Source organism: Telmatherina bonti (genome assembly GCF_933228915.1).
Source record: "Telmatherina bonti genome assembly, chromosome: 8".
In the NCBI taxonomy this organism is placed as follows: Eukaryota; Metazoa; Chordata; class Actinopteri; order Atheriniformes; family Telmatherinidae; genus Telmatherina; species Telmatherina bonti.
The window spans coordinates 24,650,862-24,673,460 of NC_136626.1; the positions used below are offsets into that span (position 1 = coordinate 24,650,862).

General features: G+C 42.1%; 1 protein-coding gene across 2 annotated transcripts in view; it reads left to right on the top strand.

The window, feature by feature from the left end:
* The window catches only part of tle2b (TLE family member 2, transcriptional corepressor b), a 75,939-nt gene extending 55,552 nt beyond the window's left edge, over positions 1 to 20,387 (top strand). Inside the window, exons 8-21 of one of the 2 annotated variants that reach the window (XM_079244652.1) lie at positions 1,260 to 1,440; positions 2,798 to 2,814; positions 4,239 to 4,379; positions 7,813 to 7,866; positions 10,758 to 10,925; positions 11,065 to 11,224; positions 12,310 to 12,479; positions 12,872 to 12,948; positions 14,128 to 14,377; positions 14,631 to 14,878; positions 15,254 to 15,401; positions 16,690 to 16,840; positions 16,947 to 17,023; positions 19,899 to 20,387. In XM_079244652.1, coding sequence (XP_079100778.1) covers positions 1,260 to 1,440; positions 2,798 to 2,814; positions 4,239 to 4,379; positions 7,813 to 7,866; positions 10,758 to 10,925; positions 11,065 to 11,224; positions 12,310 to 12,479; positions 12,872 to 12,948; positions 14,128 to 14,377; positions 14,631 to 14,878; positions 15,254 to 15,401; positions 16,690 to 16,840; positions 16,947 to 17,023; positions 19,899 to 20,006 — 1,950 coding nt within the window. In that variant the 3' untranslated portion in view covers positions 20,007 to 20,387. The remainder of the gene's footprint in view (positions 1 to 1,259; positions 1,441 to 2,797; positions 2,815 to 4,238; positions 4,380 to 7,812; positions 7,867 to 10,757; positions 10,926 to 11,064; positions 11,225 to 12,309; positions 12,480 to 12,871; positions 12,949 to 14,127; positions 14,378 to 14,630; positions 14,879 to 15,253; positions 15,402 to 16,689; positions 16,841 to 16,946; positions 17,024 to 19,898) is intronic. The other variant, XM_079244653.1, reaches the window with a different exon arrangement.
* Positions 20,388 to 22,599: the final 2,212 nt, after the last annotated feature.

Below are 22,599 nucleotides of genomic sequence, written 5' to 3' on the forward strand. Positions count from 1 at the left end.
CAGTAAGTTAAAATGACATTAAATCTCACCATTACATTTATCTTATTTATCTATGCACATTGGGAAACACTAATACATTTTATTTTCCACTTTAATGCAGACTACCAGACACACTATACCACAACATGATTGTGCAACAAAACATACAGTCAACAGTTTTTTTAGCTAATATAACACACCTGCCCTTACTTTTAACTGTCCAAAACATAGCAACGTCAGCAACACACACATGCTGTTGTATATACAGTACATAGATAGCAGTGTGTTAACATAGAGATGCTCTGAGTACGGTGGGAGATGGGGGCTTTCCACTGCTTGTCAGAGCTCTGATCACATTAATGTTTCCTTAAAGCTCTTTGTTCTCCTCAGAACTACAAACACTGTTGTCTCCAAGGTGTGTGATCTTGTGCATGCATGTGTGTCTAATATGCAAGCGTTAGAAAACAACACACGGAACACATCATAATGCTTCCTTCAGGAAAACAGCTTCTATTTTTTTTTTTAATTTGTAGTTGCTCCTTTGCTCTCCACTTTCTCTCTCCACATCATTTTTCTTAATGTTTTCATTTTTCTTCCCATATAATCTTTGATCTTCCCCTCCATCTTACTTTGGCCGTGTCCCCATTTCTCCTCTTCCATTGTTTTTCTGTCTTGCCTTTTATTCTTTGCGCTGCACACTTTCCTTCCTTTTATCCCACACTCATTTACTCTCTCCCTATTGTCCTCTGATCATCATTCATTGCCTCCTCAATTTTTTTTCAGTTTCTCCTCACCGTTTGCTCTCCCACTCAAACCCTTTCCTCCCTCTATTATCCTCACTGTGTTTTGCTGTTTCCACCTCTTCCCTCTCCTGGCTTACCTTTATAATAAAACTCGTTGCTTTAGTATCTTCTCTAAATCTTTCATTCACTTATTGGCTCCCATCCTCACTGCCCTCACTTTCCTCGGTTTCCTTCCCTTCTTCCCTCTTCCTTGTTTCCCATCCTTGGTGTCCCATTCACCTCTTAATCCTCTAATCCCATTCACATCCTATCTACCAGTATCTTAATTCCCTCTCACATGTGGATTTTGTTTCATTCACCTTTTCCCTCTTTGAAGTATTTCTCATCCCAACCCCCTTTCCCCACTAAAACTCATTTGCTATTTCTCACTTTTAACTTCTTATTTTTGTTTGTCTCTTTATCCTGTGTCTTCTAATCACATATTCCCTTTTCTACACAACCCTTCCTCCCCATTCCCTTCTTTCCCTGTGGCCACAGCAGCAGCAGCTCCAGCACCTGTCTCACCATGCCCCTGGCATCCCCCTGACTCCACACCCATCAGGCCTGTCCCTGGGTGCAGGAGGTTCAGGGCTTTTGGCGCTAACTGGAGCCCTGGGGGTGTCAGCACACCTGGCATCCAAAGATGAACGCAACCACCTTGACCCTGAACATCTTAGAGGTAAAGAACGTCAGACTTTTGACCTTTGGTTTTGTCATTAAAAAAAAAAAAAAAATTAGATTTAAATTCTGGATGTGAAATGAAAGAAAGACTCATCTCTTCTGTTGATCAAGGTAAAACATAAAACTATTTCTGGAACATTTGTAGCAAAGCCAGAACATACTGTAGGTGGACTAAAATACTTTTACAAACTTATACAAAATGCAACTATCTGCACAAGTTTCCTGAAGGTTTGGAGGTTTTATGTAAAGAAAAGGCCATGCCAACTCGCATTTCTCACTTAAAAAACCATCCTCAGTCCTAACTCCTGCCGCCCACACACTTGTTGAGAACGTTTAGAAGTGATTTAAAATAAAACACCACAAAGTAGACCCCTCGCTGTTGAGCTTAAAGCAGGAATGGCACATCATCAATACTGCAAAGAGTTTCTACAACCAGGAATATATGTTAAAAGAAACAATGCAGCATTATGGCAAACATGATCCCACCATCTCTTATTGTTAAAAAGAAATGCTGATTATTTAAAGGATCTAAATATTTGGAAAATTGCATTTTGTGTCCAGCTTTGTTAAAAATGGGTTGTGTGTGTTTCTGCATTTATGTTTTTTTTGTGTCTGTCTAGGTTGCATTTATTTCATGTACAGAGCATTACGAGGCCTCATGAAGCAATAGATCATTTTTTTCATTGCAGAGCAGATAAAATACAAAGCAATCAGTTAAACCTTGGCAGGTTATTTGGTACGGAAATTCACCCTTTGCACCAAATTTGAACTTCCCTGTTTAGATTTGTGTTAAAATATGAGCAGATTTATTCATGTCAGTTCGGTAAATGCAGAAGAAATGCTTTCTCTGAATGAACTTTCATTCACCCCCTGACAGAATATCTTATCCTTTTTTTTTTTTTTTTTTTTTTGCTGAGTTTTAAGCACAGAGACTTTCTCCCGAATAAACTGAGCTAGAAAGAGAACAAAGGAGAAATCAGTGTGAACAGAAAGAGTGAAGGATAGAGAGATCAATATATTCTTCTTGCCATGCTAAGCTGATGTATGTGTGCAGCTGTCTATGTTTCTGTTCTTACAAATGAGACGAGGAATGAGGGGAAAGATAGTGAAAGATGCAGCAGGGGAAGAGAGTGAGCTTTGTGTGGTTGGGAAACAGAAAGAGAATGGAGAGGGGACGGGAATCAGGGACAATAGCAGGTCTGTATCTTTATTAGAGGGGAGCAGTCATAGTTCAGCCTAACCTTGGCTGACACACAGCTTTTGTTGTTATTATTACTACTGGGACTGACGTCAAACTTTCTCTCTTTTTTTCTTTATACTGTTCTCTTGCCTTCCCTTCCTCCATCATGACCCAGAGGGAGCACCCAGCAGGGTGAGTAGCCGTGCATGTGTGCACACTGATATAAGCATTTTCTACACCCACGATTCATTGTGTGTGCTTGTGCGACAGTGATAAACCGCAGAGAATTGAGTGGCCTCTAAAAAAAAATAAAAAGGCATCATATAGCTGGAAGTCAGCCAGGGATGCCGCAGCTCAACATCAGCACAATAGCAGCTCATCACCATCAACCTTGATATTCTCAAGGTTTGCTCTGTCACACTAATGTTGGAGCTCGCCGTAGCTCACTGGAGGCGTCCAAACTGGGTGAATGGATGATCAAGCAACTGTTTGTTTGTCAGCCGCTACAAATGTTCTGGTAATCTGGAAGATTAACAGAACAAGTGAAAGGATTGCGTCTTACTTAATGGGAAACTCTCAGCATCTCGACAGCTTTTGTATCAACATTCACTCCTAACATCAAATATTAACATAAATTCCTGAATGTCTTCTGGTGAAATAACAACCAAGTTTTTCCTCACACACCTCTGACAGAAATCCATTTCATCTGATGTTTCTCGAACACAGCTTGGTCTGCTGCACCATTAGTTGGCATTAAATACACAGTTGCACAAACTGCCGTTGCGGCAGTAAATAGAAATCACTGCGGCAGAAAACCAAAATGCTCTTCTCTGTGAATGACTTAGTGAGCTTGCCAACTGTGGTATGTAGCGTTATGTTTGGTGCTGTCATGTCAAAGCGTAGAAAATGCACTCTGACATCTAAAGTGTGCTTTCATAGTCTGTATATGTGCAGTATCCATGACACTTTCCTAATGAAAACTCCATCTGTGCATCAGTGAGTGCAGAAACGCAGGAAACAAATAACAACATAGTTGATCCTGTAGTTGTCTTTTGGATGACGTTTGGTCATCACAATGTCCAGGTTGATCTTTTTTTTTCTTTTACACATGGACTGCATTAGAAAATAAGTCAGAAGGGAGAAAAAGATGAAAACAAATTCTACTTGGTTGTATTGAGGTTCATTGGGTTTTTCCACCAAGCCCACAATATTCTTATCCTCTCCACATGGGGACAGAGTGGCCCATACTGCCCTTAGCCCAATGCAAAAACCACACAATGCTTTGATTAGACTTCTTTAACGCTGAGGACTAGGACAGGCTGCATTGTAAATATGCCTGCACAGCTTTATTACCCAATAATGAGAGTCATATTTTACACGAGGACTGGTGTGTCGAGGGCACAGCACTAATTAGCTTTATAGGCTGTCCTGCGCACTACTGTGGCAGCGGTTTAACCTATGCTTAAGTCTGCTGTTATTGCTCTGTGTGTCCCCAGTGTTCAACCACACCGGTTACCTGTACAGCTGAGTGGGATTATGTTGCATGTTTATGATAAAGTGATAGATCAGTTCGTTGCGTGTTGATGCTTTTTGTTTGTGTTTCTGTCTTTCTTCAGAGTAAGTCAGTGTCATCAACAGACAGCCAGCCCAATGAGGAGCGTCAGGGCCCATCAGGAGGATACTCGTCCTCGCAGGGAGGAGCTGAGGCCAAGAGGAGGCGCTGTGATGACAAAGAGCCCCTCCCACCACATTCCTATGTATGCATTTTATTTTTTCTTGTCATGGATTGTTTAAGTTAAATAGTAAATACTGCATTTATGTCTGCACCACCAACAAGTTAGCTTTTTGATGATTAATCTTTCCCAAAGATCCACTTGGACACTGAGGGGGAACAGGGGATTGAGCTACTGACTAAGCTGCCCTATACTACGGCTTAAATAATGCCAATAGAGCATCAATAATTTAGCATTAACCTGGAGGCTAATTGAGAGTACCGATATACTCAGCAGCCATTTTATTAGGCACATTCATTCAGTTGCTTATTAAAACAAATAGTTCATCAGTCAACCACCTCGCAGGAACCAAATGCCTTTCGGCATGCAGATATGCTCAAGTCTATTTGCTGAAGTTCAAACTGAGCATCAGAATGGGCAAGAAAAAGGATTTAAGTGTGTTTGATTGTGGCATGGTTGTTGGTACCAGACAGGCTGGTCTGAGTGTTTCAGAAACTGCAGATGGTTTTCACACACAACCATCTCCAGTCTTTACTGAGAATCGTCTGAAAAGGGAGAAAATATCCAGAGAGCAGCAGAAGTCTGGATGGACATGCTTTTTTTAACGTCAAAGGTAAGAGGAGACTGGGAAGACTGGTTGGAGATGATAGAATGGCAACAAAACCAGAAAGAACCACTAATTACAAGCAAGGTTTGCAGAATACCATCTCTGAACCGACAACATGTCCAGCCATGATGTAGGTGCAGAAGATCACACCAAGTGTCACTCCTGTTAGGTAAGAACAGGAAACTGGGCTGAACTAGCACAGACTCTCCAAAACTGGACAATACAAGATCGGATCAACATTACTGGTGTGATGAGTTTTGATTTCTGCTCCCACATTCAGATGGTAGGGTCAGAATCTGGCATCACCAAGATGAAAACATGGATCCATCCTCCCCTGTTTAACACTAGAACTGCCCAGAAGGGTCATTTTTACCACCCCCTACTGCAACAGCGCAAATAACTCAAAGATGCTTTGAAGTTGTTTGATTCCATTTATTATGTTAATAGTTATAATTGAGACTTTTAAAAAAAACAAAAAAAAAAAACTAGCTAAACAGTAAAAAACATATATTAAATAACAAAATAACATATTTCAATATTCTGATTAATTTTAAAGTAAGATAAATAAACGCTGCTCTTCAACTTTTTTTTCATTCACTCGCATACAAACACGATGTGTGATGTGGCGATGTGCGATCAGCTCCTCTTACTCACTAGATGAGTCGTTATCAGGTAAAAGAGACGGATCATCACTTTCTCCAGCTACTGATTCCTCCACCGTCTCATCAGAATCCTCCACCGTCATCCAGAGCAGGTTCTCCATCACTCAGTTCTTGAAATAATAACCAAGCTTCTTTGGCATTCATATATCTCTTGTATTTATCCATTTCTCAAATTCAGCGATCATAAAACCCTCTTACTCAATCTTTGACAGCTGTCAAACTCACGTGCGGATTTTATTTTAACAGAGATAAAAGTGTTTGAAGAGCCAAGGAGGTAAAAATGACCCGCTTGGCGGTTCTAGTGTTAAACACTTCAGGCTGCTGCCAATGGTGTAATGGTGTTAATATGGTGCTGAGGATATTTTCTTGGCACACTTTGGGCCCCGACTCAGCATCGCTTCAACTTCCTGTTTGAGTCATGTCACAGAACTTGTTCATCCCTCTACGACCACATTTTACTTGTTTTCTGATGGCGACTTCCTGCAGGATAATGTGACATCTTACAAAGCTCAGATAATCACGAACTGCTTTCTTGAACACTATATTACGATGATCTTCACAGTCCCCAGACCTCATGGCGAGTTGGGGTTATTTGTTTGGCAGGTGATCAGCTGAGCAGTTAATCAGCAAACGTCCGGAGGAGACTCCGTGAAGTTCACCAAGCACACTCACAAGAACAACAGTTTTATTGGTCAGCATAATATGTAGGATTCTTCTTACCACACACACACACAAAAAGTCTCGACAGGACTGTTTCACAACAATCTGAGTGCAAACTGTGAAAGGGGAAGGACTGTGATTGGATGTTGACGTTTGTAACAGTTTAACAGTGAATCAGCAGAGACTGTTTCGATCCACATCCTTATGCACTGAATAGAGTTTAATAAAAATGTAAACATATAACAAGTCGTTAAAATTAAATGCTGTTTGCATTTTCTGAATTTTGACAAATTTTCTTAAAGAGAGGAGTGTAAACGTTCACACTCCTAACACATCATGAAGGCCTTTGCTAAGTGTGTGTTTGGTTCTGTATGTGTGACATTGTCTATGACACTATAGGCCACACAGTGGGTTGAGAGCCCATCTCCAATTAGAGTGGTGTTTGGTTTGGATGGGTCCGGTGGGAAAGAGCAAGCAGCCAGAGGGGATGTAATGCCAGAGGAGAGACAGCCAAGGCAGATAGCTGTAATGAATTAGATGGCTGTGTGTTTGCAGTCTGGAGGATTGATTGACACAAGGAGTCTGTCTGTGCAAGGCGGCCTCCAGCAAAATCAGTTTGGCATCAACAACAGCAGCCCAAATCTTCCCCATTAGGCCAGAGCGGGAACAAGCAGCGATAGTTTCCGCTCTCTGAATGTCTTTCCTCACTTTCTGTCTGGCGGGCTGTATTTCACTTCCCATTTCCCGTCTGCTCCCTGCTCCTCTATACCACCCTTTGTCTCTTTATCACTGATTCATTTTTCTGCTTTCTCCCTCTCTACCCCTCCCCATCTCCTATCCCTGTTTTCTTTTTGTCCTTATTCTGCTTTAGATTTTGTTTTCTTAAAATCTGGGATATCTGTATGCACTTGTCGAACGTCTTCCTGCCTCTCTGTCCGACTCTTTTTTTTTTCTCACTGGTTGTTTTTTACTTTTCGTTCCAGGAATAGGCTGAAGGCATTGTCCTGTTTTGGTTCTGCATAATTGGGTACTGATGTCAATCGACACTGATGTCAATAGGAATATCAGGCCATGATCGCATCAAAGCGCTGTTGCCATGGTGACTAAGTGCCATCGTTTTCACCCCAACAAAAAAAAAAAAAAAAAATGAAAGAGGAAGAGAGATAGAGAGATGGCTGGGTAAAAAAAGCAGAAAAAAAATATGTCATGGATGGAGAAAGACCAACAGAGTTAGTGTCTGTGATCGTGAGAGATGAAATAGCATTTGTACTGGGGGAGATGTGTGGTGAGGATATATGGTGCTCAGTATCTCTGTGTTTAATGTTGCACACAGACAGATAGTGAGAGGAAGCTTAGGGCAGCCAACATTATTGGTATATTGATCTGTGTGTGTACTTGCGCAGCTGTGCGCATCTTTGTTATAAAAGTTCTGCATTTACAGGTATAATGTGCTGCATGTCTGTGGTGGACTGGGAAGAAAGAATACTATTGACATGTAATTCATATTCATGTCCTTTCTGCTTCTCAGGACAGTGATGGAGACAAGAGTGAAGACAATCTTGTGGTGGATGTCTCCAATGAGGTGAGTTGGCAAACTGAATAATCTTTAATCGGTACGATGACCTACATCTGCTACATTTTCTCTTTTCAGTTTTAACTTTCACTCCCATCAAGTGTCTCTTTAGCTGCAAAAGACAGCTGTCTCCAGTGAGACCTGCCTGACACTGATTGTTCAGACAGGCATTCAGTGAATATAATGGAACATGTATAAGCTTAATATGTGGATATTTTTTCTGTCAGTGTTGGTGGAGACTAAAAACAGAACTGAATGCAGGGAGACTTACCTCTTTCAGTGCATATCTGAGCACTCAAGTCAAAAAAAAAACAAAACCAATCCTCAGCTTTAATTCACAGACAAAAATGAGTCATAGCTGCAAAAATGTCTAAGACAGGGCTGGGTCTTGTTCTCCTCAGCGCTGCGTCTGTTTTTACTCCCAAAATATGAATGCGAAGTATGAGCTCATGCAACCGCTGAATCTTTTGTGGCAAACGTAATTATCTCCAATACACACACATAAACACACACACGCACACACATATAAAGTTGTGACTTCATGGTGCAACATTACTTGTTTCTTTTCTTCATCGGTGCACTTACGTAGGATTATGCTCACAGGGAAGGTGCAAGTCATAAAGTCCAGTTTGCTGCTTTGCTTTTAGGGACTGAAGAATGATTCTTTGCTTAACCTAAAAAGGATGTTAAAACTCCAAAGGCTTATAAATCAATCTCAAATTCATTTTGCTGTGAATATTTGCACCGCCCTGTCCAGCGTGTACCCCACCCCTCGCCCTGTGACTGCCGTCCAGCTTCCCTGTGACCCTTTACTGGACTAAGCAGGGATGGATGGATAGTTGCTACATGTAGATTTAAATATGTAAGTTTAAGGAAACAAGCTGAAGAAGATAGATTAGTCCATCAGCACTGATCACACTGGTATGTCTTAGCATGCATTTTATCATGGACTGAGCTGCTTTGTGTGGGCCCATTGCCTAAACTATATTCGTTTGTAGTCTTTTTAAAAAAAAAAAAAAAAAAAAGTGTTTGTGGCTGCACCTCCAGTTTCTTCTAATTTTATTTTTTTTATATTAAATATATGGTATGGTATAAAAGTATCAAAGTCACTCAAGCCAAACTTCACCCTCACCGCTGTAGCCGTCCCCGTGCATCTCAGCTACAGACAACATCTCGGACTTTTCTTTTTTACAAAATCCTAAGTGACAAGCAGCTTTTTTCCGACAGGACCTCTCTTCCTCTGTGCAGCAGTCCACACATGAATAAAGCATGGAATCCGACATTGGGACTATCTATAGATGTTCTTGGCTCACTCTGACACCAGACACACTATCCTCCGCACAACCCTGTGTACCTCAGTTTTAATGCTTAAATTTTATACAATTGTTGTATGTGAACCAGATCATATTCTAATATTCCAGATTTGTAGTTGTGTGTCAGTAACCGCCTGAGGAATAAGTATAAATACTTATCTAACACTCTGAAAAGCTTAAATAGCCTTTTTTTAGACATTGGAAAGTTGTTGCTGCCTCAAAAAATACATCTACATCCCATCATGTCAGACAAAGTTAAGCAAAAAATAAATTGAAGACTTGGCAGCTTTTCAGGAAGGAGATAGTGTCAGATAAGCAAACCAGCTAATTATTTCAAAGCGCAAATGTTGAATTCTCTCCATTTTGTTTTGCTTGCTCTCAAGCTCCTTATCTGCGTGTGTGTATCTGCGGAACGACTCAGCAGGTACACATCTCGTTCAGCTTTATGCGCCACTTTCCTTGTAAATAAGAAGAACTCTTGTGGAAGCTAATTATCAGCTGCCACTTTTTGTGCCTCTTTTCTTGTGAACCATGCTCACGCACACACATGCCCACACACTGACACTGCACACGCATTCACAAATACTTCACCCATTTTCTCTCATCTGTCCTCTCTTCAAACTCCGGTCCTTCCCTCGCTCCACTGTTTCCTTTACTTTCACTCCTTCCTTTCTACAGCTCTTGCCACTCCACCACCTCCTCCTCCTCCTCTCATTAGATAACTGCAGTCTGCTTCATTTAATATATGCAAAGCCGTTTATGCCCCTGGAATATTTTAGTTCTTTAAATACTTCACGCTGTGTACCAAAATATGTTTCATCTAAGCTCTCTGTATTGTGATATGGCACACAAAAGCAGAACTGGTCTCTTGTGTGATTTGGAAACTGGTACAAAAGCAGAGGGGAGGAAAGAAATCAACAAATGTGGGTAATGGAAGAAAAAAGGAGGAACGGTGCATGTGTGTGTTGTAGAGAACATAAACCATGCATTGCAAACCTAAGCGAACACACACCGTGCAAATGTTTCTCTGTGTGCTTGTAGGTGATCCTATGAGTGTGTGCCTGTGTGTGTGAGTGTGTGTATGCATGCAAATGTATGTGCTGATGACTGTGACCCAGAGGGAAGTGCTTACTCCAGCATTCTGTTCTGGGGGAGGCAGCACTGGCCCAACAGTGGCTGCAGTGATGAAAGCATCTGTAAGAGCAACATTATCTCCAGGTCCACATGCTGCAGCACCAGCAACGGTGACAGTCTCCACTGTTTCATGTAATGTTCCCTGAGCTCTCAGCCCCTTCACAAATCACAATGCAGAGTTTGGCAGGAGAGCTTATGTTGGATTCAATATGCAAGAATCAGGAGAAAAGGAAGAGCTGCCATATGTGCTGCTGCACTGATGCAGCTGAATGTGTTGCCTTAATTAATTATTTTGCTAAAGAAATGCATGAAAATTTGCTGGGACATGAAGTCATTACTGAATAGAAAGACTGCGACAAAATCATCACGTGAGCTGAGACTCAAAGGAAAGAACTGAGAAGTGATTTAGTCTCCAGGCAGAAGACTAAAGGATTTTTCTTTCGTGTCCTTCAGGAGCCGAACTCTCCAGCTGGGAGTCCTCCTCATTCACCGCATGGAAACGGACTGGACCGGGCCCCCACCCTGAGGAAAGAGCTGCCGGGCTCATCCAACACAGGAGAGGCTCCTTCCACGCCGAACCCCCGCAGCCCCACCCCAGGAAAAGCAAAGGACTCTGCACAGGTAAGACAGGTTGGTGATTATATCGGGACCACGGTTACTGAACAGTTGCACCAGAATCAAGACAACTGGTCATTCTGGATTCAGTGGAAACATAAACGGGTTTTATTTGTTATATATTTCTTGTTTGATGTCTCCACAGATGGATAAGTCCCAGTCTCCATTGTCCAAATCTGGCACCCCATCTCCGTCCCATCGGGAGGCTCTTACCCCAGGAGCATCAGGGGCCCCGGGAGCTCCGGGTCCCAGCACTTCCTGCCTTCGCCTGGTCAGCAAAGCAGCAACCAGTGCAGACCCTCTTGGTGAGACCCTTCACTGACTTCTGTCTTAGTACAAGTTGTTAAAACATTTAGCTTCCACTCTCTTGTAGTTGATCCATTTTTTCAGCTGATGTTTCTGTTTGTAAGGCTCCGCAGTTCAGGAAGAGGCTGGTTGGATCATTATTTTATCACTTAGCTGCGTGACTTTGTAACACTAGCTCCCTGAAATTCAGCTGTTCTACCTCTGGCTTTCACACCATCTGTCCATTTATCTTCATTTCCTTATTTCTTAATGTTGCATAATAATTCAGCTGTAATTTACTCTTTTGTTCCAAAATGTTCTTGATCTGATAAAAAAAAACATGACAAATCAGAACCTCTTGAGTTAGTTAGTTAGTTAGTTAGTTAGTTAGTTAGTTTAAAAGGGACAACGCACATTTGTTGTGTATATTTTAGTTCAAATTTAGAATAGTAATGTGCCCGAGGAAGCAGATTAGCTAATTTTCATATATTGTCCCTTGGTAGATCAACATAATATTAAGCACAAACTTGTAATATAATATAATATAATATAATATAATATAATATAATATAATATAATATAATATAATATATTTATGGTAAAATGTATAATTACCTCCTTATTGATGCAAGTTTGATTATTTTTAATCTATTTCTTCAGTTTGATTTTAAAAATTGGATAGCTGGTGGCTTTTTCTTGATTTTTTTTATCTTCTTGGGATAAGTATCACTGTAGTTTGTGACCCTTATTGAGAAGACTATTTGCCCAAATTTGCTGCATCTGTTCAGTAAACACTGTCTCCTCTGGTGGTTGCCCTTGTTGACCTACATCTGCTTTCTTTCTGACTTCCAAACTCATAGAGGGGAGATGTAAGCTCATGTAATATCATAAACATAAGAAAAGAATCTAAAAGCAATGAAAAGATTGGTTCCAGCTGTGAAACCTGTTGTATTTGACAGCTCCCTGCTCTGAAACGGAGATTAATGAAAGAGGATGTTTTCCGTTCCTCTTTCATCCCTCTGTGACTGTGTTTGAGTACTGCATACTGTTTCTCCTCTTTTATCCCATCCTTCAATCGCTCCTTCCTCTTTCCCTTCCTCCCCAGCTCTCCGCAGTCCCATGTCTGTGCCCCCTGGTTCATACCCGGCTCATTTTGGCGTGGTGTCCCACGCAGGACTGAACGGGGAGCTGGCCAGCCCAGGAGGATTCGGAGGAGCTCTAACTCTCTCTCCACAGATCAGCGCAGCAGCCAGCGCCTACTCCCGCAGCCCCATGGTGAGCAAAGGCCGAATTATTCCTCTCTGTCAAGAATTGATTTATAGTTCAGATCCAACCCTCCAACTGTCGTGGCACTGCTGAAATACTTGATGAATCGACTCTGCATTGTCAGTATCGGTGCTGCGCATTCATTATACACTCAAACTTGTCATGTTTACATTCTCTAATTCCCTGTCAAAGAGACTGATGGTTGCAGAGAAGACTTACAGGTGGTATCTCATGAAAAGAAGCTTCGCCTTTTCTTCAGCATGCTGCATGTTGTCTGCAGACTGAACCATCTGCAGAATCATGTCTGCAAACAGGAAGACACAAACACAGTTGTTGGCTGGTGCATTTTTCTGAATGTCCTTGTCAAGAAATCCATCGTCTCTCTCTCTCTTTTCTATCAGGTGGCTTATGACTCTCGGTCTCACCTGAGGGCCACTGGACTGTCCTCGTCTCTCCCTGGATCCTCTGGTGGCAAGCCGTAAGCTAATGCTCCATTTGTTCACTTGGATATGACATTTCCTCCAGCAGGCATCATGAACATATTCATTATGGGATAAAATGTCATTAAAACAACATTTTGACTCGTGCTTCTTTTAGTTTTTATTACTCAAAGCTTGTCAGACATGATATTATTTAACCTATTAAGACAAGATTAAATGTGTGTGTTTATCCCTGTGAGACTTGCAGTCATTTTTGCTTTTTCCTTTTAAACTCTGATGCAACATACTTGTAATTACCTGGCGCCGCTGCTTTCAAGGCACATGGCTGATGTTATTCTATTTTATTTTTCAGTGAATATTTGAGCAAAGGTCACATTGCATGGAAAAGGGCAAATATTAAAACTCAAGTTGTACCAATTCTATGTGTGTTCCTTCTGTAGAGGCGGAGAAATGAAGGCTTTTGTGACAGTTACGTGGGAAAACATTTCATTTTCTTACTGTTGATTAAAAACTAGAAGCAGTGTTAAAAAGCAGAGCTGGATAGCCTAATGTGAGGTTAAGAAACTACACATAATTGCACATACTTTAAATATCTAAGACCATAATAATTGAAAATCCAAATATGTTTGGATGTTAGGAAGAAAAAAAAAAAAGAGTAGTGTGGCTGCTTTTCTTTGTGCTTTTAGACCACCAGAGCTTTTCAGTGTTGCACATAACCCCTCTGCGACACCTGACAGCTCTCCGTATTGGATACTTGCCTCGACACATTTGCACTTTTTTTCTTGTGTTTGCCGACCTAAGAATTGTGCCGTTTCTGTGATTTGTTGCAGAGCAGCAATTCATTCTTGCACTGCTAATTTGAAATCATAAAACAACCCTGGCTTCCAGCCGCTACAGTATTGATCAGCCATTAGCAATGCCACACTGACTCTGCCCTGTAATACAATCAGCCATTATGCATTCTCACCCACAGCTTCCTTGAGCTCAGTAATTGCCTGAATTTGAGCAAATATAACCAGAGTTTCAAGGCCATTATATTGTCATCACATTTCACAACTTTCACACTGACACATGCAGGGTTGCTGAATTGTTTGGTTTTGGTTTTTGTAAGCTCTCTGTTTTGATTTAGTTTTATATGTCAACGTCCTTCATGGTCTGTTTTTTATTTGGGAGAATCAGTTCATTTCTTTACTGTTTCTGCGGCCTTTCCACCTCAGTGCCTACTCGTTCCACGTGAGTGCAGACGGCCAGATGCAGCCGGTGCCGTTTCCTCCTGACGCCCTGCTTGGTCCGGGAATCCCACATCACGCCCGCCAGATCCACACGCTGAACCACGGAGAGGTGGTCTGTGCTGTCACCATCAGCACCTCGACACGCCACGTCTACACCGGAGGAAAGGGATGCGTCAAAGTGTGGGACATCAGCCAACCAGGAAGCAAGAGCCCCATGGCCCAGCTGGACTGTCTGGTGAGCAATCAGAGAGTGGAAAACACACACGCATACACCAAAAACACACCAAAGAACTGAAAACGGGGATGGGATCGCTGACTAATGTCCATGTGTGACTATACGTTATGTTCTATTTACCGTACCATTCTTCTTGTTTCACGTTGATTTCCTGAAGATCCAACTGTCTCCAGAACGCCACTGCATTTTTTCCTTTCCCTGATCCAGTTACGACATGGAGGATCTAACTGGTTCCTTCTTTTTGTCCAATCAGAATAGAGATAACTACATCCGCTCCTGTAAAATCCTCCCTGATGGACGAACCCTGATTGTTGGCGGGGAGGCCAGCACGCTGTCCATCTGGGATTTGGCCACGCCCACTCCACGCATCAAAGCAGAGCTGACATCGTCCGCTCCCGCCTGCTACGCTCTGGCCATCTCCCCTGACAACAAGGTGTGCTTCTCCTGCTGCAGCGACGGCAACATCGTGGTCTGGGACCTTCACAACCAGACGCTGGTCAGGTAGGAGAAGGAAAACAAAAGAAAGTTTGGGTAAAGTTGTTATGCGAGATGGAGAGGATGGTTGGAAAAGAGAAGACAGCCAGGGGAAAAACTGGAGAAAATGTGGATGGGAAAATAAGAAAGCGGTTAAACTTTGCCACAGGTGATGGAGACAGAATAAAACAGCCAGGAAGGTATGAGGGAAAGAAGGGGGGGGGGGGGGGGGGGGGATCTTGTGTGGGTGAAGTGAAGCGACTTGCTGCTGCAGGGAATAAAGGATTAAAATATATTCATTTTGACACCTTCAGCAGAAAAGAAGCAAAGACCTCCACACATGAGTCTGCCAGTATGTGTGCTTTTTGTCACAGCGTGTGTGTGTGTGTCCCCCGCCAACAGGCAGTTCCAGGGCCACACAGACGGGGCGAGCTGCATCGACATCTCCAACGACGGCACCAAGCTCTGGACAGGAGGGCTTGACAACACGGTCCGCTGCTGGGACCTCCGAGAGGGACGCCAGCTGCAGCAGCATGACTTCACCTCACAGGTACTAAAACAAAGCAGCACACATCCTGAACGCCGACGAAGGAACCACCATCGTCTGTGCACTGCAGGATCGTATTATTCAGCAGCAGCAGCTTTCTGCAGACACCTGCAGCACATAGTCATGTTCAGTAGCATGCAGATTTGGGCACCACTTGTCAAAATGTTTATTATTATTGATATTACTAATATGATTAATAACATTTCTCAAGCTCCAAAAGCGAATAACATTGGAGATTAACTATAAAGGCCGAATTACACCTAAAATGATTGCAAATGTGTATTTAGACCTTGACAGATGATGGCATACAAGACAATCCAAACATCTTGCTGGACTAGAAGCATTTTATACAAAGAAATGTGAAAATCTGCCACACAAGGACAGGAAAACACTTAGCTGCCTGTTCAAAATGAAATTACGTGAAAGCATGTTGTTAGTCATGTGAACTCACTTTCAGAACTTTCAGTTTAGTGAAATATGCCGCTGTCGTCTTTAACAGACATTGTTTATAGCTTGTAGGGACACAAGCACACGTAACACATTTCCAGTAAATAAGCAGCGGCTCAGGTGGTGCTTCATATCTACAACAGATCTCATCTCAGCAGCAATATACACATATCTATAAGCAGCAAGTAGAAATGCACACAGTGCATCCTCGCGCCTTGCAGAAATTACAGCATGAAAAATGCATCCACAAAACAACATGATTTCATCTCCCAGGTTTACACACATAAAAGTCTCTTGTTCACTCTTCACTGTCACAACAGGGCCGTGGAGTTGACCACTGTTGTCAAATGAGTTTCGATCCACCATGTAATGACTTTCTCTATCGTTTTCTGTTTCTATACATCCGCCACCTCCACTCTTTTGCAATTCTTTCTCTCTCTCTCTCCCCCTGTGTCTTTTTTCAAATTAATTCACTTTACATTTATCTTCTTTACATCTTTCCATCTGTTATTTTTCTCATGTTAACTTTCCACCCTCTTTCCTTGTCTCTGTTTTCACTTAATGCCTTTATACCACCTCTCTTTTGGCCTACAATTCCTCTCCTGCACTAAATTCATTCATCTGTTCTCCCTGGCTTCATCCATTGTTTTCATTCATCCATTAACCATATCTGACTCCCTCCTTTATTCTCTATCCTCTCACTTCTTTCATCCCACGCCTGTTTTCATTTTTTAATAATTGTTATGTCATCGTCTTCTTGTCCTCCACATCTTTTTTTTTTTTTTTTAAATTCCCCTTTCCTTGACTGCCTCACACCTTTTCATCCTCCATCTCCCCTCTCCAGATCTTCTCTCTGGGCTACTGTCCGACAGGCGAGTGGCTGGCTGTGGGGATGGAGAGCAGCAACGTGGAAGTCCTGCATGTCTCCAAACCTGACAAGTACCAGCTGCACCTCCACGAGAGCTGCGTCCTCTCCCTCAAGTTCGCCTACTGTGGTATGCAAACACAAAGGCACATACTTCTACACCCTGCAAGAACCCATCGGTCCACTGCTGTCAAATGAATTTTGCGCTGTGTGTGTGTGTGTGTGTATTATTTCAGGGAAGTGGTTCGTGAGCACAGGAAAAGACAATCTGTTGAACGCATGGAGGACACCGTATGGAGCGAGTATTTTCCAGGTGAGGGTTGATGGCGCTGCTCTAAGCATCTTCATGCTCTTTACATTTTGTATGCATGATCATATCTGTGTGCATGTTTTCACTTCAAAGTCATTTAGTTTTCAGTGTGGAAAAGGTCCAGTTGCTTTTCCTGAAATTCTAGCTCTGCCCACCCACACACACACACACACATACACACACAAGAACCAAAACAACCAATGTCACAATTCCACCTTATTCTGTTGCTCATAGCGGGGAAATGTTGAATGGTACATATGCAATATTTTTAGCTGAGCCAGCATGAAACAAGAGGAGGACGGTGAAGGTGCGTTTAAAAGGTGTATTTTGTGAGTGTGTGTTGAGCAGTGTGGCTGTCATATTTGTAGAAGCTACAGCGGGCAGCAGAGTTGGCAGCTCCTGTGTCTCCCTGTGGACCGAAAGGGGAATGCTGGCTATCTGGCTTTGTTATCCAAATGCCAAACGTTGCTCCTGCCAAACAGCTCCCTCCTGTCACACTGTTATACAGATCTGCTCTCTCCTCCTCATTCTTCCCGCTTTATCGCTGTCCTTTCCTGTTTCCGTCTCCTTGATTTTCTTTAAAGCCTCTTTCCTCTTGTTCGCATTTCTCTTCTCTTTTCTTATATATCTCTTTTTATTGTTGTCCTTTCCTCCTCTGCGCTCTCATTTTTATCGTTTCTTCCTCATCTGTCTGAACCTTTCTCTTCCTTTCTTCTCTGACCTTGTCTTTTGTTTATTACTGTCCTCTTCTTTCTTTCTTCATCTTCTTTATATTTTAGCTAATTTTCCTTTTTTTTTTTTTTAAAACCTCTGAAACACGTTTCTGCTTTGCTGGCATGATATTACTCCTTTTAGTCAAATATTTTCATGAAGGGAAAATTACAACACAATGAAGAGCGCAATCTTATCAACAGAGATCCATTGTATAACTATACAATGGACTGTTCTCATGAGTTTGCAGATAAATAAATCTTGCTGTCAAGACTGTTTTTGTGCTGATCTTTAAAACCAAGGGAAGTTTATTTTCTATTGAATGACAAAACTGTGCAAGAAATTGTATCAGTTTCCTTTTAAGATGGATTAACATGGTGAAATGATGATGCCCGGATGGTTACTGGCATCTTGTGGAATAAAGGTTTTTTAAAATATGATGATGATACATGAACTGATCAAATAATTCAAAGTACAGATGCTGATTTATGTTGATATTTATGTAAACATTGTTGAAAATGTAACTTTGCATTTCAGTGTGCTGCGTGTAGCTGCAAATTGCAGTAGGTTTGATCATACGGTAGTATGTTTATAATGCACTTTTTTCTTAGACAATTTACTCAAGCTTCTAGTATCAAGAGATTTTTTCACACTAGTTCAGAGACTTTTCTGCTCAAATTGTTTCTCTTGGACGGGAAAGTTTTTTACCAATGAGACACACTCATTAAGCTTGCTGTTGTTAGCTAACAAAACAAACGGCTAGCTACAGGCTAGCTATTGTTAGCAGTCTGAACTTCTAACAGGGACACAAAAAGAATACACTGTGCTGTATGTTCAACGTGACATCGCTGCAGGAATGTGTTTAGATGCTGCTTCAAGACTGTATCGGAGCATTAAGACAATGAATTTGGCAGAAAGCTAAAATGAGGTTCTGCAGCACATGTTACGGTAAAGGAAACAATATGCACACAGAACATCAAACTATCAGCACTGAGTTTTTGTACATCTTATCTTCAATAATGTGGATCTAGATGGCTGGTTCTGTGCTGGAGAACGATCTGGAGCCACTGGGGCTGATTTTGCAGAGAGGAATGCTGCAAAAACCTCTGAATGTGTTCAGTGAGAGGCTTCTTCAAGTGTGCTTAAAGACAAAAGAAACAGGAAGCCTTTTCTTCCCATAGCTATAATCTTCTGAACAGATGTGATTGCATTATTTATGATTCCTTAAAAATGAGGGGAAAAAAACTTTTGCAATTTCTCTTCTGTTTATTGAATGCAAAAATACTCCTGCAGGATTAGATGTGGATATTTAATCGGACAACAATAATTCTTATCATTTTAGCTCACGTTAGTTTTGCTTTTTTTATGGTATAGTCTCAGTGCTTTTCAGCTTAGATATTTGTCGTGTGACATTGCTTTAACTGAAGAGTTAGTACACTTTTCTCAAAAAGTTTTTCCATCTGCTTCGCTTTTCTGTTTTTCAAACTCATCCTTTAACCTGCCATTGCACCACCTCCCCGCTGAACTCCCCTCTTCCTCCTCCCTTCCTGCTATCTTGGTTTACTTTGAGGGATCCAGTGTGAAATGGCCTCTCACCGGTGCCTTGATGATTGACAGAGCTGCTGTGCCTGTAGCAGTGGAGGGAGGAGAGGAAGAATCGACATGAGGAGAGCACTGAGTGAAGACGATGAGGAGGAAGAGAGTCAGGGGCGAAAGGAAAGAAGCTAAATGATGATGGAGCAGTAGGGGAAGCGAAGGAGGAGGTGCAGTAGAAAAAAAACTTCAGAGCATATTAAAGCCAGCTGCCCTGGTCAGGCTTTCAGACACAGGAGGAGGAAAACGGAGCAAAATGAAAAAGGCAGGATCATAGATTTTTACACGTTCATGCAAGCCATCGGACTTGTTCTACCGGGGATGGCAGAACCTGCCCTAATGAGGCAGCGTCATGCAGAGAGACAGAGAGAAGAGCTGAGCGTCTTAACGGCGAAGCAGACAAATGAGTCAGCATCCGGGAGATGTGCCATTGTCGGTTTGGAAATAATTGCCGACTGTTTTGAAATGCAAATATGTCTTGTGTGATTGAGTACTAACTGATGAGTCACATCTTTTCTAACATCTTCCTCTCTTTGTGTTTGTTTCTCTCCATCTCTCACCATCCGTCTCCCAGTCCAAGGAGTCTTCATCTGTGCTGAGCTGCGACGTCTCCCCAGACGACAAGTACATCGTGACGGGCTCTGGGGACAAGAAGGCCACCGTGTACGAGGTGGTGTACTGAGAGCAAGGAAGGGATGGGAAAAGACACAATGGAGATTTTTTTTTTTTTTTTTTTTTTTTTTTTTTTTTTTTAATTTTAATTTGGCAGTTAGTCGGTACGGGCAACAAGTTGCCCTGCCAACTAATACTGAACCTCATTACATCAGCAACAGCAGCACCTATGTCTCAGTCCTCTTCTGTCCTTCTGACCTTTGGCTCTAAAACTTAACCCCTGCCCCCTGTTTTGTTGTGATATAAGCTACTGTAGAAGCTCCTAAACGTCCCCCACCATCTCTTCCTCCCCCTTTCAGCTCAAGGAATGAGGCATGATAGCAGAGAGGCAGAATAAAAACAGCAAGATAAGAAGGACAAAGAAAGCGGCGGAGCGGAAAGATAAAGTTGTGAGGAAGAAGAGAAGAAAGATGAGTAAAGAAAGGGAGAGTGCGGACAGAAGAGAAATGAACGGGGGAGGAGGGGGTAGGGTAATTAGGGCTGTTTCCTGATTAAGAGCTCAGTGGAAGGGGGGGGTCCCCAGAGGAGGTGAGGAGCAGCACTGTGGGAGCACCAGCCAGGAGCACTGATACCACACAATCGATTCATTAGCCAGACAGTGGAGGCCTTAATGAGGCTGACGCCACAGCTCCGTCTCCCCAGCGAGAGGTGTCGGGAGCTGGGGGACGATGACGCTCCGAGATGAGAGGCCGTTCAGATTTCCACAAACACCGACACGAAACCTGCGCAGATACACAAATACATGAGCCGCACGTCACCAGGCGGGAATACACACTGCTACACCCCCCCTGAGGTGGATGTGCGAAGGGAGAAAAACACACAACACACCAAGCACCCAATTAAACATTCACCGCAGCGCTCTTCTCCTTGCTGCTTAATATCTATTTTATTTTGGGTCTGACAAAGGCAGTGTCTAATGAGCAGCGGAGTCGATGGGATTCTCCCAGGGCCCAGAGACACAAACAGAGAACATCCGCCGAGCTGTTCCCTCTAATTCCTCTGGATTGTTCTCCTGACACCAGGCGCTGCTCTCATTCTCATTAAATGGCACTGTCAGCTAGATGAAGTAGCAGCGCGCCAACCTCACTGCAAGGCAGACATGAGGGCAAATTAGCACCACACCATTACACTATCAGCAGCAGCTAACTAAGCAGCAACTAATCCGATTTCTTTCAGATTTTTATGCAACTAGTTGCTGTTTTCATTTACAGTCTAGATGAGATGACACGTTTTTATCAGTTTTTCTGCCTGCTGCCTCAAAGAGTTCAGCTAAATTTTATTTAATGAACTATTTTTAATTGAGATGCTAAGATTTTACCACTTTTGAAACATACTACGCTTTCTTGTCTATTTTTTAATTAAAGCTGCGTCATTCTAATGTCTGTAAGTCACATGTGGAGATTTAGCCAAGCCTACAGACTGACAGCAAGGGGGAAGACTAGCCTTATGCTATCTGAATGTAGCAGTGTCTATAAAGCACCTGAAAAAGTGTGTAAATAAAACTATGAGTGTTTCTGTTGTCCAGCTACAGATGAAATTGCATATAGTTGCTCAGCCTGATCAATAATTTGCCACATAATGCAGTGTACTTTTCAGATGTACAATGGTGATGGTGCTTTAGAAGAGACACGGAGGCTAGCTGTTACCATGTTTTCCAGTACATGCACTATGCTAACCATCATCACTCTGCAGAAATGAGTTAACTAAAAAGGAAAAAAAGAGTCCAGCTAATTTCTTAACCCATTTTTTTCCCCCTTTAAATCCTTCTTGTATCATACTTCAAGCCAGTGGGTAATTTAAGGTCTTTGCACCTGTAGAGCACGTGTCACCACTGTTTAGACTGAACAGAAACATTTCAAGGTTTTTCCTTTGTTACTGGTTAATTTCAGTTTTGTTTTTTTTAGTGACTAGTGGGTGCTCGTGTCATGTAATGATATGTTTATGTGGGACACATGGAGACAGAAAATCAAGGGAACACAAGTGGGGGAAATCATTTTTTAAATCTTTCTTTTGTTATTCCGTGTAACTTTTTATCCTTGGTGGTGGTGGTGGTGTCAGGCAGAGGACAAACAGCATCAGCAATCCAGTGTATAGAAAAAAAAAAAAAGTATTGGAGAAAACCTCCTTTGTTCACTGTTTGTTGTTTATATTTTATCCCCCTTTCTGAAAAAAAAAAGTGAGTGTAAGTGTACTTTAGTCTGTTTTCAGTGTGGTAATAAATTCTCATTTCTGAGTCTGTGTACAGCAGGATGTGGCGCTATAGATTTAGCCATTGAAGAGGTTCCACTTCTACTGCATGTTTGTTGCACTAAAGCTCCGCTGCTGACAGAATGAGAACTGGGGAAGGGGAATGATCTCTAAGCCACTGTTTTACAAAAGAATTCATTTCACATTGCAGTGTGATTTTTACTTTAACTGTACAAAACTTTAGCAAGATTAGTGTGTTTTTCCGCTGCAATGCTAATAAAGATAAATATTATGAGGGACTTCTGCAATGGCTGATTTATGGGAGGGGGGGGGATTCAGAGATGACTTGTACAGTTTCATGCCTTTACCTGCCTCTTTCCCTTTTTGCCTGACAGACACAGGCAGCCTGAAATGAT